This window comes from Octodon degus, unplaced genomic scaffold (assembly GCF_000260255.1).
Source record: "Octodon degus isolate 3935 unplaced genomic scaffold, OctDeg1.0 scaffold00362, whole genome shotgun sequence".
Taxonomy (NCBI): Eukaryota; Metazoa; Chordata; class Mammalia; order Rodentia; family Octodontidae; genus Octodon; species Octodon degus.
Genome location: NW_004524938.1, coordinates 628238 through 645921, shown reverse-complemented (window position 1 = coordinate 645921; position 17684 = coordinate 628238). Strand labels below are relative to the sequence as shown.

At 34.9% G+C, this 17684-nt stretch overlaps 1 protein-coding gene and 1 pseudogene across 1 annotated transcript in view; one reads left to right on the top strand and one right to left on the bottom strand.

Annotated features, from left to right (window-relative positions):
• Nucleotides 1–17684, bottom strand: part of Ascc3 (activating signal cointegrator 1 complex subunit 3) — a 382010-nt gene that overhangs the window by 24800 nt on the left and 339526 nt on the right. Inside the window, exon 37 of the mRNA XM_004648215.3 lies at nucleotides 10153–10377. Coding sequence (XP_004648272.1) covers nucleotides 10153–10377 — 225 coding nt within the window. The remainder of the gene's footprint in view (nucleotides 1–10152; nucleotides 10378–17684) is intronic.
• LOC105741248 lies at nucleotides 12940–14725 on the top strand (annotated as a pseudogene).

Sequence of the window (17684 nt, the reverse complement as noted above, 5' to 3'; positions counted from 1 at the left end):
GAAGTCTTTTATTGCAAGTTTTTGGATCTTCTATGAAAAGGATCATGTCACCCACAAATAGTGATAGTTTGACTATTTCCTTTCCTATATGGATCTCTCTGTCTCTCTCTCAATAAGGTCTTCTATATCTATTTTCATCAAGGTTTATTCTTTTTTCTATCATGAATGGGCTGTTGGATTTTTGTCAAAAGATTTTTCTATATTAATATGACCATGTGAATTTTGTCCTTTTTGTGTTGTGTATTACACTCATTGGTTTAGGTATGTTGAACCATCCTTGCATCCCTGAGATGAAACCTACTTGTTCATGATGTATAAGCTTTTCATGATTTACTGCATTTTAGGTCACTAGAATGTTAAAACAAATAGACTATATATTTGTTGACAGATAATTCAGATCTGACAGAAAATCTTAATGTTGTAGAAATATGTGTACACACACATTCACACGTGTATTACTTCAATCTTCTATGAAAGAACTAGAAAGAAAAATGTGAAAGTTATTTCACTTGTCCATAATATCCTGAGGTCCGCTATATGTCCAAGGCACTTTACTAATCAATAACTGATACTTTCAGCATATTTTCAATGATACAAAAATCTCCAATGTATGCTCATAGCATTACTATTCCTTGAAACACCCTTACAATAGCCACTACTTACTGATGATCTTTACCCAACTTTATAATCAAAAGGATGTGAAGAAATTTTCTGAAGCTTATTGTGCTATACTGGGTATAAAAATTTCCTTTCTTTGCTTTAATTATAAGCATTGAAAAACTTGAAAGGATTTCACTAAACACAATTAAGATTTCATCTCTTTTTTTGCCACATAAAAACATTCCTTATAAGTATTAGATTAAATACTTCTTTTATTAAGCTCAGCCTACCTGAACTATTTTCACCGCTGATGCATTTGACTCTGTTTCTAAAGATCACTTGTTCAAATGACACTGACAGTTTTCAATATGCTGCAAACTCATTGCACATGTACTTAGGTGAACAGTCCTTAGGGGTTAGAAAAGCCTTGATTCAACAGCAGTCCTGCCTCTTAGCATCAACAAATATTTCTGTATCTTTCAGTTAAAAGAATTCATAAGTTTCATTTATCCTTTTTTTTAAGTGCTAGGGATCAAGTCCAGGGTACAAGCATGTTCTTGTACCCTATTCCTTCTTATTCTCAGATACATACTTATCTTAATCTTATGAATTCATGTATTTTAAAAAATAGATTGAATATAAAATATATTTTCAAAACTGCTGTGGGTATAGAAATATATATTGTATTGGTCATGTGATATGCCTTTAGTTTCTTAGAAGTTGTTATAAAAAGGTCATATCATTGTTTTGAATTTCCAACGAGAAGCCTTCAAAGATTTTTGAAAATGAAGAAGGCTCCTTGACTGAAGACATACTAGTATAATTCATATACTTTTAGTATAATTCATATAATTCATATACTTTTATCCTCCTTCCTTTGTTTATACAATTGATTAAAGTTGGTTTTAGGCAGAATCTTTATGATAATTGATAAAGTCTATTAAAGCATTTTAACATAGTTTGGGTTACATGAACTATGTACTATCTTATATGTGAAAGAAAAGAGAGGCCGAGAACTCAGTAGTTTCAAAAACATTGAAATTAGGGAAAATAATGTAAAACAAAGGCTTCTATATTAGATATAAGAATCTATGAAACAATAAAAATATACCCACCAAGCCACAGATCTTTAAAGGTGTTGCTTTCAAGCACTGAATCACCTAGAATATTTTCAAGGCAGCTGTTGGGCTTGCTTATATTTCTTTCATTAGATAACGGAATGTGAATCCATGTTAACATGTGCTCTGGCATGCAGAAGACAGATGTGTACATGCATCCTGAGAAGCAAAGAAGAGATGTCTGCTATTTTTTGGGGGAACTGATGATTCCATAACTCCAAGACAAAGAGCCTCCGAGCTGTGTACTGCTACAAGAAATTAAAAGTTTTCTCAAGGAGGGCCAGTGGAAGAAAAAAAAGCAGAAATACTCAAGCACTGAAAGAACTAAGCCTAAGAAGACAAAGTAAAGTTTAAAATGATAGAGGAACACAAAACTCTGTGTGTATGTGTGTGTCTGTGCATGCTTAGCAGTAAACATATGCAGTGGTATTTATTTTGGTGTGCATACTTAAAATATTATTTATTAGTATGTATGTATGTATGTTTTTAATTGTAAAGACCTCATAATTACAAAGGCATTCTTCCTACTAAGCAATCTGACCCTTTCTTTCATGATTTTTAATGTGTTTTGGTGAAAATATAAGGAAAGAAATAGTTCATTTTTTGGTCTGTAGCATAACATAAAGACTTAAGAAGGACCACAAACAGTTCATACAAAAAAGGCAACCAGCATATCAACTGGACACTGTAGAGTGATATAATTAAAGCAGTTACAAATATTCCATCATATTAACAAGTCCCTCTTAGAAACTGGTTAAAGTAATTATAGGCAGCTGTTGAAAAGGGAACCAGAGTAATTAAAGGGAGATGATTAATGTACATTAAAAAGAAAGAATTAAAAATATGTATTGTCTAGTGGGAATTCCAGGTTAAAAAATATTTTTGTGAATATGTCATATTTTAAAACAAATTCTCACCACAGCCCAAGTACAATTTTTAAATTTATCTTTATAAAATATTCTTACAATGTATCTAAGCCTATTGTAGTAAATAGCTTTTGCTATTTACTCATGTGATTTGAGGAAAGTTACTTACTCTCCACTTGTAAAATGAGGATAATAATTTTACTGAATATTAAATCAGTGAATATGAGCAAAGCAAATACTGTACCCTGGTACAAAGAAACCCTTTATCAATATTTACTGTCACTATCACTGTGATGATGGTCTTCATGGGCCATTTTTATCTTTTATATGTATTTAGTACTGGGTCTCACTACACAGATCGTACGCATAGTGATCCTCCTGTTTTCAGTCTCCCAAGTGCTAGCTTTACAGTTGCGTACCACCATGACCAGTTTCAGTGGCTGTATCAGTGCTCCCTGGGGGTGGGGCCAGCACGGCATGCCGGGGATTGAACCTTGGTCTCTGTGTCTGCCTAAACAGGTGCTCTATCAGCTGAACTAGCTGGCTGGCTTTATGGGCCATTATTAATAGGGGTGTTTTTGGTATGCAGCAGGAGATATACTGATGGTGTGTAGTTGCTCAAATTTTTGGCTAAACTTTGTTATTTACTGCATATTAATTCCAAGTAAAAGAAAGCACAAACTTTTAGAGTATTTTTTTGTGTGTTGTCTACACGTACCAGTGTTTGTTCTCTTTTACTGATTTACATCATTTTAATGTAATCTTTAAGTGTTTTGTTGAAAAAGCCCATTGAAATAAATCTTAAAAAGTTTAAGAGACATGGCCAGAGGCATGTAGGTCATAGGTTTGATAACAACAGTTGAAAGGTCAATCTAACTTTTACTATTTTTAAAAGAAACTGCCTGATTAACCCAGCAAATCAATGCACAATTGGAACTTTCAATCTCATAGCCCTCTGCTTCTCAGCTCACTTAGTGGGATCCACAAAATACAGATCCTCTTTTTTACAGAAAACATCTTAAGTTTAGCTATCAGGAACTTAAATGTAAATATCATACAGGTGGTAGGGAGAGTACTTATAACCATGTGTGTGGCTTAGTATTATATTTAGATATTTTTCTTCTTTTATTAAACATATTTGGTTGTTGCAGGGTCTCACTACACAGCTCAGACTTGTGGTGATCCTTCTGCTTTCAGCCTCCCCAGTGCTGGGACTGAAGGTGTGCGCCACTATGCCCCCCACTCTGGCTGGCTCGGCCCGCCCTGGGTGTGGGGCAGGTGTGGCATATGGTGCCAGGGATCGAATGGCAGTCCCTGCGCTTGTCCTAAGCTTGCCTAAGCAGGTCTTTCAGTCCTCTGAGCTATCTCACCGGCTCTAAATATTTTCCAATTCAATAAAAATTATTTTAACTCAAACACTTATGAAAATTATTAGACAAGATCAGAGATATAAGAGCAAGAATGAAGTGCTGGAATCTCTACTTGGCTTCAGCACAGACCACCTCAACAGCACCTCTAACAGTGCTGCTGAACTTCTCTCAAACTAATTCCTTTGTCTCTAAATTTAAAAACGTGTGCAGCAGAGAGCTACTCAAACATCAGAGACTTAACATCATTTCTGGTTCTGTCATTAAATTGGGAAGATTTAGTCTAGTCACCTTACCTTTCTTTGGTGGTACTGGAGTTTTGAACTTAGTGCCTTTGCAGTAAGCTACCGCTCCAGCCTTTCTGCCCCTCTTTTTTTAATTTTAAATTTTTAAAAAGGGTCTCCCTAAGTCACTAAGTGGCCCAGCTTGAGCTCAAACTTGTGATCATGCTGCTTCAGCCTCCCAGAGTGCTGTGATTATAGACATGCGCTATGCTTGGCTGTAATTTTTTGAAACTTATCTGTAATATTCTCATGAAGGTCAATGTAGTGTTTTTCTTTGCTATGTCCAATACTTAAAGGATATCACATTATTTTCTACATTTCACAACTATATCTTATAGCTATCATGATCGAAAAATTCTAAAGATAAGGGCTGGGACAATAAATTTCATAATTAAACATTTACAAATAAAATTCCAAGCAGATTTTTAAAATTAAGCTATATATAGTAACTGTTACTTTTATTTTTATTGAGATAGGAATGAAAATGGTGGCAAAACATTAAAAGAAAGCATGACAACCACTTCAAACTGAAAAAAATAACGCAAATGACCTTGATGTATAATTTAAGGTGCGACAGAAGAAATAAAAGCAAGGCTGTGCAGTACAGTCTGACTTTAATCCAGGAAGAATTCTACTACAACTATGTTTTCCTTATGTGAAAGGCTGCATACAACATGGGTGCCAAGAATATCGTTTTCATAATTTAAATAATGGCTCAAAGAAAAGTATGCTTTTATTAAATGAAAGGAACTGTTAATGGTAAATTCACTAAGATAAGGTAACAGCTCTGCTAAGAATAAGAATAGTAAATAGACTTATTTCCTTGAATCCTCAAATTGTTGTTTTCTTCTGTAACGATTAACAATGCCTCACTCTTGTGTTTACTCAAACACTACGGGTTAAGTGACCAGGCTACAGCCTCCGACTAAAATAGAAGAAGAGGATTTGTAGTCTGAGCTGGTAGTACTGAGTCCCATCAACAAACCACAGGATCATATTGATGTCCCATGAGGGCAGTAATGTGATTTTCAGTCAGCTAGGAGGGCTGCAGCTTGGAAAACTGCTTGGACCAATCCTTTCATGAGAGCAAGTGGAACAAAATTAGAACTGCCAATCAGTCAGTGAAAATATTATCCATTCTTCACTTTCCTTCCAACTTTTTCCATTAGAAACTCTGATATTCTTTCCTCTTCCTGGATTGTCTATTTTTGTCACAATAATGTAAAAAGAAATTACAGAAATATTAGAATTCAGGATAAAAAGCTGGTTATCCTTTACCAGGTGGCTCCTGAAAAGCTGTGTCACACATTCAGCATGTTGAAACTAATCTTTGTTTATAACAGAGGAAAACTTCACACATAAATATCTAAACAGGAGAGTCAGGTGCAGCCAATAGAAATTATACATGATAAGAATAGCTTATGCTATAAATTGTTAAATTAAAAAGGTTATAGCAAGATAAAATTTGCAAAAGAAAAATTTTATAGAGGTCAAGTATATACTTGCATGTGCATAATGAACAAACAAAAGCCTCCAAAGATAAAAAAAGAACTGTTCACAACCACTGCATCTTAGTTAGTGAATCTGTTCTTTACAGGATTAATGGTTAGTAGTTCTAAACTATATCATGAATATTAAAAAATTAAGGATATATACAAATATATCTTTATTAATGATAACCAGAAAATTTCCTTTTAAAGACTTGAATTACCCTTCGTGTAGAATTGAAACTGAAACCATCAGACTATAAACATAATTTTTTTCCATATGCACAAATATATAGACAAACAGATACAGATATCTCTGTAAATATACCTGTATTCCTTTGTTTGTTCTACAGATCTAGCCTGGAAGCAAAGGTACCCAAGCCACAAAGGAGCTGAACAAGAATCCAGATTTTAGACTTTAAAGCCATTCTTAAACGGAAGCAGGGCTCTTCAGGAAAATGGTTGGCGCCAGAGCTACAGCAGGGCAGGCCAAGGCACCAGAATACCAGGGGGCTAGAGCACACTGAGGGAATGCAAAGTTAACATTACCAGCAATGGACAAATGCCTGTGATAGCCTCATGATATGGTACCCTCAGAGGGCAAAACGTAACTGCTGGGATATCTGCATCAAAAATATGTAACCTGAATGTCATAGTGAGGAAATATCATGTAGGTCCAAACTGTGGGACACTACAAAGTGACTGGTCAGCACCCTTCACAAATACCAAGGAAGATAAGGACCTTACAGAGACATGACAATGAAAGGAAATCCTGGCACAGACAATGGGTATTAATAGGACAATTTACACTGACAAAATGTGAATGAGTTAGGGAGATTAGCCAAAAGGGCTTCACACATACTTAGGGGAAGGAGGGAGAACGGCATATGAAAATTTCACTGTCATGTTTTTAAAACTTTATATGTCTGAAAATATAAAATGAAAGTTTGAAATAAGTTTTGAAAAATTAAATTTAAAAAGAAAAAAGTCATTTTCATGGGAAAGGTATAATTACTATGACTATTTTATTATATTGCTCATCCAAATTATATTAAAGAATACTTTTTATAATTAAGGATGAAATGATGCTCTATAAGTGCTATTTACAAGTAGCAAAAATATTTAAGAAACATAAATACCATCCCAAGAAAAACTATGTAAAAATAGACAGGAAGCTCCTATGGAATAGAATCTCTTTCCCTGACAGTAAATTTAGAAACAGATATTTGAAATTGCTTTAGTATACAACTTTTGAATTAATGTTGATTGAGCATTGAAAACTGTCAATGTACTGATCACACATAACTTTTAATACATAACTTTTTCATGTATAGTAGTTTACTTCCTTTTTCAACTTTTATTCAAGACTTTCTGACCACAGAGTTCACTTAACAAGACAGCCTGTGAGAGGTGAAAAAGTTGTAGGAAACACAAATGAGTACCCCGGGTCGCAGCTAAAACTTTCAGAACTTTAACCTCTGTTTGTAAAGTGTGACGAATAAGGAATGGTAAATCACTTTCCTAGAGAAGTAAACCATGTTTTAGTCAAAAATATGTGTCAGGAAACTTTGTATGTTATAGCCTTATTATCTCCCTTCTAATTTTTGACAGCTTATGCTTGTTCTTTTAAAATATTTTCTATTTTTAAAAAGAAATTTGTTACTTAAAAAGTTTCTGTTGGTACCTGTTGCAGTATATAAGACCATATTCCTTGTGGGGTGTTGGCACACGGACACAGCACACCTGAGGTCTTTACCTTCATCTTCCCTTCCCCCTCCAACTCTTGGTCCCATCCTTTTCTTGTGTAAAAGATCTAGCTCCCTATTTTCTATTATCTACCTTTTATTTTGCTCTTTAATCATTTATGCTATGGGATTTTCACTTAAGAGAAGTCATGGGTGTTTAAGCTTGTGTCTGATTTACTTAATTTAACACCATAGTCTCAGAAGACATCCATTTTCCTACAGATGACTCACATTTATCCTTTTTATGGCAGAGTAGTACTCAATTGTATATAAATACCATGCTTTCTTTATCCATTCCTTTATTGACAGACATCTGCTACAGGATCATTAAAAAGCATTCAAACATTGTAGAAAAACATAAAGAAAGCAACTCTCCAAATTCTGCTACCCAGAGATGACTACTATTATATCCTCTCGGCTCCCACCCGGTACTGGGGATTTAACCTGACATCTTTGCACTGAGCTGTATTTCCAGGCTCGGCTCAAAATTCTGATTCTCCTGCTTCAGCCTCCCAGAATGCTGAAATTGCATGCAGCTCTGTTATTTTGATAGAACTATTCGGGCTCTATTTTCCAAGTATATTTTTATGTACCAGTGTAGTCATCCTATAGAGTTGTAGAATTCAAAAACAGAAGGAGCCTGGGCCTAGTTCAGTCCTTTAAGTGGCTGCTTCCACAAAAACAGAATTGTATATTGCAGAGCTCTATGATTTGAAAGACATGTAGGTTATTTTAAAGCCTTTAATTTTCCAAATAATGCTACAGTATACATCTTTATGCACATATCTTCACATATAGGCTTACTTTACTTAAAAAAAAAACTTAAGTCTTTTACAAACTTAAAAAATATTTTTATTGCAAAAAGGCCTAAAAGTATAATGAAGAAAATTAAAATCTCTACTTTTTTGGTATATTTCCTTCACCAAAAATAGTTCCTCCCATAATCATTTCCTAGTAAATGGCAGCTTAAAAGTGCTAAAACCCTTTTCTCTAAAAATCTTTGTGCAATCCACTAGCAGATTCTGTTTGTTCTCCTTAAAAATAAACAGAATCCAATTCTCTTCAGTCTTATCCACAGTAGCCGTGGATACCATCATCCACCATAATTTCTTCCCTAGTCCTAGAGAACATGCAGCATATAAAAACTTCATAGATACACTTTCAGATTTCAACTAATATTCTAAATGGATCACCTGTAGAAAAACGGATGCAGCATGAGGCCGTAATCTGAAGTAAATCAGACACACATGCTTAAGTAATGCAGGGTTTCTTTTATATGACAAACCCAAAGTGCAACTAATTAAAGGCAAAAATAAAAGAAGAGAAAATAGAAAACAGAGAAATAGATGTTTTACAAAAGGGAAGGTAGCCACGGGAGGGAGGAGGTGGAGGTAAAGAGGATCTAAAAGGAATTCGGATGTGTTTTGTACGTGTATGAGCTCCCCATGAGGTATGAAATCATGTACTGAAAATTATACTGCTAAAAATAAGAAAATATCACATTTCATGTTTTCTGGTAGCATCAAAAATTATTTATAATCGTATGAAATACCCTCCTCTTTTTCTATCATAGTTCTGTGGTGAGGCTATATTTTCATTTACTTTAACTAAAACAATACAATGTAACAGATATCTTTAGCTTAATCAATGAGTTTGGCTGGACTTTTATTAAGATTGATATTCAAGCCATGGGCAAAATCTAAAACAATGCCATTTTTATGATCTTTTGTTTTGAAAGATAATATTTCAGGAAAAATCATATTTATATTGACATATTGTGTCCATTCCTATCTTTAAGTGAGATAATAAATGTTTAAGAACTACTCAGCTTTAATTGATATGGAAATATTGATATAGGAACTAACAATGATTACTGAACCAATAGCTTAATGGTTTTTTTTATTTAGTGTAAACTCCAAAATTCTCACCATAGTTCACACATTCCCTACAGATCTGAGCCCATGTTCTCCGTAATCGCTATGCCCTTCTCTCTGAGATTCCATTTCTAACCATCTCCTTCCATCTTTGTTATGACAGTCTCTTTGATTTTTTCCTTGAATGCACTAGTAGCTTCCAGTACAAGAGCCTGGGTAGCTGATTTCCTTAGTTTTTGGAAAACAGCCTTCCAGAAATGCTATGACTTTCTCCTTTTAATTCTTTTGTAAATGCCATTTTAGCAGTGTGCCGAATATTATATAAATAATATAAAACAGTTCTGTCTTTTTCTGTACTTCTTTCAGTATGCTTTGTTATTTTTTAAAAAATAGCAATGGTTACCTCTGGACTTAGATTTTTCATCAACATCTTGAGGCAAAGCCCTAACAGCAAAGATCCCTCTCTTGTGTTCACTACTACATGTTCAATAAATAGAAACATGTGCCACTGATATCTTAATGTATGTATATTTGCTTTTTTTTTTTTTTTGGTAAGTTCTTGATTTCATTCATCAAGTGTTTTTCAACAATAACATTCTTTAAAATGCAAGTACATTTTTTCCAAAAAAGAAAAAAAAGCGCAGTGATGATGGAAGAAACTGCAATATTAGAAATTACAAATAACTACCACAAAAACAGTACACAATGTATTAATTATTACAACTGTACTACTAACCTGTTTTGAAACTGTCTCACTGTTATTTGTTTCTCAATAAAATTAATTTAAAAAAAAAAGAAATGACATTCATACCTGACACACTCTGAGTGCCTGGTCCAAGACTGTCTTAGTATCAGTGTCATAGTCTGGGCAGGGGAGCATGGCTCGGCTGAGATGTGCCTGCAGCAGGAGGTGCGCTTTGGTGTGAGGGCTGTCAAATGAATGAGGATTTAATTCAATGGGAAGACATTTTGCCAATTCGCTGTTCATATGATCTTCATTGTGTCTTACTGGCAAATCTGTATATTCTTCTGCATCCTGAAACAAAACAATCCATGTTATGTATATTGGATTAGAAGTAAAATGATGAATATACTGCTTAGCTTTACCTGCTGACTTTTAGAACTTGGTTCAGAAAAACCATAAACCACCATATCCCCTAGACTCCTGCATTATTCAATACTCTAAAATACATAAGCAAGAGACAGTGATGTATATAGTATGTCTGAAATTCAATACTCTTGCATTTACAAGGTCAAGAAATAATAGGGAAACCCCAGGAATTACCCATCCCAGTAACAGTGGGACACAGCAGGGCACTGGGAAAGGTAAGCAAAGCGTGTAAACTACAGTGAATACTATGGTATGCTCAGTCCACAATGCTAAAGGGACATTCAGTTTAGGAAAGCTACTTATTTTAGAAGCTCATAAAAAATATCTTATTTATTTATTCATTTTTTTAAAACAATGCTTAAGATGGGAAAGATAAGCAGATCTGGGAAAAGTGTCAAGAATAGGAATAAAAAACAAATGAGGCAGGTAAGTATGATGATGTGAAATCGAGCAGCAGAAAAATCACTGGGAAGTGAACAGCAAGATTTACACTTGAACCTAAGTATATCAACAACCATGTTCAATGTAAATAAATTCTGAGACTGTATAATAAATCATAACTGAGCTATATGCAACTTAGAACCACGTATACTATACCTATACAGATGAATATACTATAAAGATAAACTGGTAGAAGTTATATGGGCAAAGAGAAAATTTCACAATGGAGGTTAAGATTTGAATACTTACCCTGGAATAATTGGTAAAACAACTAGATAAGGGCTAAAGATGTAGCTCCATGGTAGAACATCTGCCCAGCATAAACAAAGCCCTGGATTCAATCTCCAGCACACATACACACACACACTCTAACAACAAAAAACAAAACCCCCAAAAAACCAACTGGATAAAAATCAGACAAGATACAGAAGAACTGAACAATACAGTTTACTAAGTTATTGACATTCACAGAACATTCCACCCAGTAACTGTTGACTAAATACTCATATTCTCAAGAGGACTGAACATTTACTGAGACAAACTAAACTGTGGGCCATAAGACAAGTTTCAAGTCAGATTCCAACCATTCTAAATAATCACCTCTAAAAATTCCAAATATTAGAAACTAAACAACACACTTGTATATAATCCAAGAATCAAAGGAGAGAGAAAAAAGGAAATTAGAAAATAGTATAAACCGAATGAAAATAACAGATCAGAATTTTAGAATGTGAGGGAAAGACTTAGGGGGCAATTTCTGTTTTGTTTTGAGATAGAGTCTCTTCATGCAGCTCAGGCTGGCCTTGAACTCACTGTATAGACTAGGCTGTTCTCTAACTCATAGCAGGCCTCCTGCCTCATCCTCCCAGGGGCTGTGATCACAGGAATGTGCCACCATGCGTGGCCTAGGAAAAAATTTTTAAGACTACATTAGAGCTGATTAAATGTTTCAAATCTATTACCTTAGTTTCTGCCTTAAGAAATTAAAACAAATGCAACTAAATTTTCCTTAAAAGATGATAAAAAATAACAAAATATTGAAGTAAAATAATTGAAACATAAAACAAAAAGAATAAAGCAAATCAATGAAACTAAAATCTTGAGATAATCAGTATAAGTAAATAATTCCTTAGTAGACAGGTCAGGGGAAAAAAAAGAAAGCATATGCCAAAATTAGGCATGAGGGTATAACTACAACTTTTTCAGATAGTAAGTGGAGAAAAACAGACTAACATAAATAATTTTATACTTTAAAAAGTAAAAACATATGAAGTGAACCAATTTGAAAGACATAAAGGACTAAAGTTTGCTCAAGAAGAAATAACCTGACAACCTTTGTAAGTATTAAATAAATTGACTTTATTGTTAAAACTATTCTTCTCATTAGGAAAATTCCATACCCTGAAGATTTCCCTAGTGAATGCTACTGAACATTTAAGAAAATCAACTTTACATGAATCATTCCAGACGATTAAAGAGGAAAAAATGCTTCCTAAGTAATTCTATGACACAGCACTGCCCTTCTGACAAAAATCCAACAATGACATTAAAGGGTAAGAGAATCCCTAATGTCGCTTGCTAACATGCAGAAATTCTATACAAAATTTTAGTAAACTCAATACTGAATGCAGAAACAGTAATACATCATAACCATACAGAATTTCTTCCAGAAAAGTAGAACTGTTTTAACCATAAAAAACCAATAAACAAAATTCATCTTATTAATAAACTTACAAAGAAAAAAAGGGTCACCTCAGTTGGTCCAGAAAAAAATATAAAGTTCAGCATATACTCCTTTGCAAAAGCAAATCAGCTGCATGTTTTGAGTCTACTTAATGGCATCTCTGAGACATCGACAGCTAACAGTTAATAATGAAACAGCAGACGCTTTACTACTGAGATCAGGAGTGAAACAGGAAATTTTCCTCTTACTATTTCTATTCATCTTTATCATAAACGTTCCAGCTGGGGCCATCAGACAAGAAAAAGACACAGCTTCCAGACTGAAAAGGAAGAAGCAAAACTGCCTTTATTTGTAGGTACATCATGAATGTAGAAAAATCAGACGAAATCTACAATAATTTACAAGAACTAATAAGAGAGTTTGGTAAGGTTGCAGAATATAAAATTAATATGACAATGAAGCTGAAAAAACTTAGTGGCATTAAATTATTTATAGATGAATCAGACAATAAGATATAAAATCCTCCATATTAAAAATATGAAACACTTCCAGGATAAATTGAAGAAGTACTAAATGGAGAGATACAAAATATTTTGTTTTTCCTCAAATTCATTGGCAGGTTTAATTTCAATCAGAACTACACAAAGCTTTTCTAAAATTAATTATTGATAGAAATTTGTAGGTTGAATCCCAAATTTATAAAGATATACAAAAGCCTGAGTTTTAGCCAAAACTCAAGAAAAGGAGCCTAAATTGATGAATTAGTGCTATACAATTGAGACTTACTAAAAGGTATACAAATTTAAAAATAATGTTATACAAACAGAATAGGCTACAAATGTAACCATATACAGGTGAACAATTGATATTTGACCAATGCTGAAAGGCATGGTAGTGGAGAAAGAAGAGTGTTATTTTAAAACAGTGATAGAATAACTGAGTATCCATGTGCCAGGGAGGAGGAGGAAGATGAGAAGGAAGAAGAGGAGGAGGATGAGGAAAAGGAAAAAGGAAGAAAAGGAGGAGGAATAAGAAAGGAGGAAGAGAATGTAAACAAAGAGAAGAAAGAGGGTGGAACACTGACCCACTTTATATAATACAAAATATTCACTCAAAATGCATCATACAAAGGTCTCATTTCGTGCTTTGGAAGGAAAAAACGCATGTAGTATTGGCCATCACAGTGCAACAAGAAAGAGGCGACTGACCCGACAGCCTTCCATCATCGCACGACTGTATTGGTCTGTGAGCTACTCACAGTGCCGCTCCCGTTGCACTGCAGATCCGCTTCGCCAAGAGAGGCATTCTTAAACATCTGGAGCCCGAACCAGAGGAAGAGATCATTGCTGAGGACTATGATGATGACCCTATAGAGTATGAGGCCACTTGGTTGGAAGGCCTGCCACCAAATTGGTATAAGGTGTTTGATCCTTCCTGTGGGCTCCCTTACTACTGGAATGTGGACACTGACTTTGTGTCCTAACTCTCCCCATATGACCCCAACTCCATCATTATCAAATCTGCCAAGAAGCTCAGGAACAATAATGCAGATACTGAGGAGAAGTTGGAGCGGAACCATGAGAGGTTGGACAGGGGCCATGAGAAGTCTGACTGGAGCCACAAGAAGCCAGACTGGAACCATGACAAGTCAGACTGGAACCATGACAAGTCTGACAGAGATCTAGAACATGGCTATGACAAAGTGGACAGGGAGTGAGAGCGAGACAGGGAAAGGGATCGTGACTGTGGGTATGACAAGGTAGACTGAGAGGAGGGCGAAGAACAATGTCACCATCGCTGCAAGGAGTTAGCTCCCTACCCTAAGAGCAAGAAGGTGGCAAGCTTAAAGGATGAAGAATTAGACCCCATGGACCCCAGTTCCTACTCAGATGCCCCCCAGGGCACATGGTCAACAGGACTCCCATAGCAGAATGAAGCCAAGACAGGTGCTGACACTACAGCAGCTGGGCCCCTCTTCCAACAGCGTCCATACCCTTCCCCAGGGGCTGTGCTTCGAGCCAACACTAAGGCTTCTTGAACCAAACAGCAGGACTGAATCTCCACCTTCCTGAGCTCTGGAGCTTGCTTCTCTTCCTTTGTTTTTCCCTTTTGCAGTACTGGGATAGAACTCAAGGCCTCATGCATGCTAAGCAGGTGTTCCACCACTGAGCAACACCCCAGCTCCCAGCTGTTTCTAATAAAACTTTCCTGTGATCATGGAAAAAAAAAATGCATCATACACCTAAGTATAAAATCTAAAATTACAAAACTTCTAGCAGAAAATGGAAAATTTTGTTAGGAAGTTTTTTTTTTTTTTATGACCCATAAAAGAAAAAGAAAAGATAGACTGAGTATCTCAAAATTATAAACTTCTGTTCCTAAAAAAGACACTGCCAAGAGAATAAAAATATAAGTCAAATCTAAAAATCACTGCAAAGCATGTGTCTGATCAGGACTTGTATCCAGATTATACAAAGATCTCTCAAAATTCCACAGTGAGAAAATACCTTTTCAAAGAAGTTGCAAAATATTTTAAAAAATACTTTATGCAAATTTATGGTATGATTAGTTTTTAGGAAAATAAATATCAGAATAGCCAAAATTAGAATAAACTTATCATGTATTAGGCAAAAAGAACTGGAATTTTCATATACTACTGACAAGAATGTGAAATGTTTAGGAAAGGAACTCCACATTTTCTTGAAAAAAATCAAACATAACACCTACCATGTGATTCATCAAGTCATTCTTAGAGATTACCCAAGAGAAATGAAGCACACATTAATGTAAGACTTACATATACACAGTGGTTGATAGCAATATTACTTGTAAGGCAGAAAAATATTTAAAACTCTCAATCTTAGAAAAATCTAAGTATATATCAACAGGTGATGGGATAAACAACTGTATTCAGACAATGGCCTCATACTTACTACAACATGAATGAAACATGCCGGAACCCACCCACCCCAAAACAAAACAGGAAGTTCATGAAGTGGGAATTGCGTGAAGATGAAAGTTCATACAGCGGCATAAGGCAGTTTTTAATTTGTATTCATAGACTCTTGCCTCTAAAAGAAAAGACTGATGGGGGGCTGGAGAGGTGGCTCAGTAGAATAAGCACTTCCCTGGCAAGTGCAAGGGCCTGAGTTCAATCCCCGGTTCCGCCAAAAAAAAAGAAAAAGAGACTGATGAGATCTCTGACAGATTTAGTTATTTGGAATGCTGTAATAGGAGATAATTAGAATATTCTATTATGTATTGGACAACATGAAATATGTCTTCTATTATCTATAAAGAGTACCTATGCATAAATTTTGTAGTTGACTGACATTTTAGAGGCCTGTGCTCCTATTATATGCCAAGTATAGACTATACAAATACCTAGGGGTAATATTGATAGCATTGTGACCTTATGAAAAAAATTAGAGTGTATCAATCACTATTTTAACTCTGTGAATGAAATATATATTTGTTGAATGTCTACCATATGCCATTGCAGGCTCCTGGGACAAGTTCTCTACTGAGGCCGGAATACATTATCTAATCGACCACATATAAATGCTAATTTGACTTGGTGATAAAGTGCTACAGAAAAGAGGTAGCTGGAAATACAATACAGATTAATAAAGAAATGTGACCAAGTTAGGAACGTCCAGAGGGCTTCCTGAAGGAAAAGGCAGTTAAACTAAGAACAGGGTGCACAGATAGATAAGAACTAGATAAAGGAGGAGGGGATGGGCTAGGCCCATTTCTCTAGTAGAAGTAGAAAAATGGTGATTCCAAGAAACTAAAAGACATGTGTAAAAATAGTTTTGATTTAAATATGGCATGCTGGAAAAGTATCTAAAATATAATTTATAACATTCTATTTGACTAAACTGGGTAAGTATCAACCAAGTCTCTTGAAATATCATGACTATGTTACAGGGCTGAATTAGCTGCTTGTTGGACTTCTTTATGCCAGAAGTGTATACTTTCAGTGTGTATATTAAATACTCTTCCCTAATATGTCATCTTGATTTTCTTTTTGTGTACCATTTCAGCTCTTTTGTTCTTTGGATCTGACAAAAAGAGGGTTAAGACATATATGACATTGTTGTTATTTTTGGATTTCAAGTGAATTTCAGGATTGATGTATTTCTGACTGGCTCATCTCAACCTCATGTCTAGATTCCATTGATTCTCTCTCACCAGCAAATCCACTCTGCTTTCCAGCCTTCCTAACTGGTTTAAGAAAAGCTGAGTAGCACATAAGAAAGAAGATGGTTCAGAAGTCTAAAACATGACCTTTTCCTTCAAGGAAAGTCAAAATAATAGAAAATAATTTGTATGATGAGATAATTACTTTAGGTGCAGAATAAAGAGAAGTGTGTAATTCAGAGAACAATGGTGAAGAAAAGTGGATGTTTCGGAGAAACACAACAGATGGTATTTATGGTAGGCATGCAAATTGTAGAACACAGAGTGAGATTTCCTGTATTTCCAGCAAAGAAAATAGTGTAAGCAAATCCAAAACCAAACCAAACCAAAACAAGATCCACCCACCCTCCAAGAAAAAAACCTCAAAACAAAAAACACACAATTAAATAGGCATAAGGTTTAAGCCTTGGGGCCAAGAAAAATGATAAGATTAATAGCAAGGATAGTTGGGAATATTCAGTGAGATTTCTATGAAGCATGCAAAATGATCTTCAAAAGAGGCTAAGAATTCAGATAGTCAGGTGGAAGAAGTGGAGAAGGAAATCTCTAAATCTGTTTAGTAGCAGTCTAAAATGTATTCACATTTTATTTTTTCTCCTGTTCACAAAATTCAAGTTTTGATCTTTTGCTAAGAAAATACAATTGTTCTTGCAGTACTATAAACTGAATTGTTTCAGTGGGTTTTCAGTATGTAGGTTATCAGATGAGAAAATTTTATGAAAAGTTTAATTAAAATAAAAAACAGAGACTGACTTAAAACACTAATCTTACCTAAGTACAGTGATAATTTTTTATAGTAATCATCAATGTTGTCCAAATTTAATTATATGCACTATATACCAGAGACAGAGACAGACAGAGACAGAAACAGAGAGAGAGAGAGAGAGAGAGAGAGAGAGAGAAA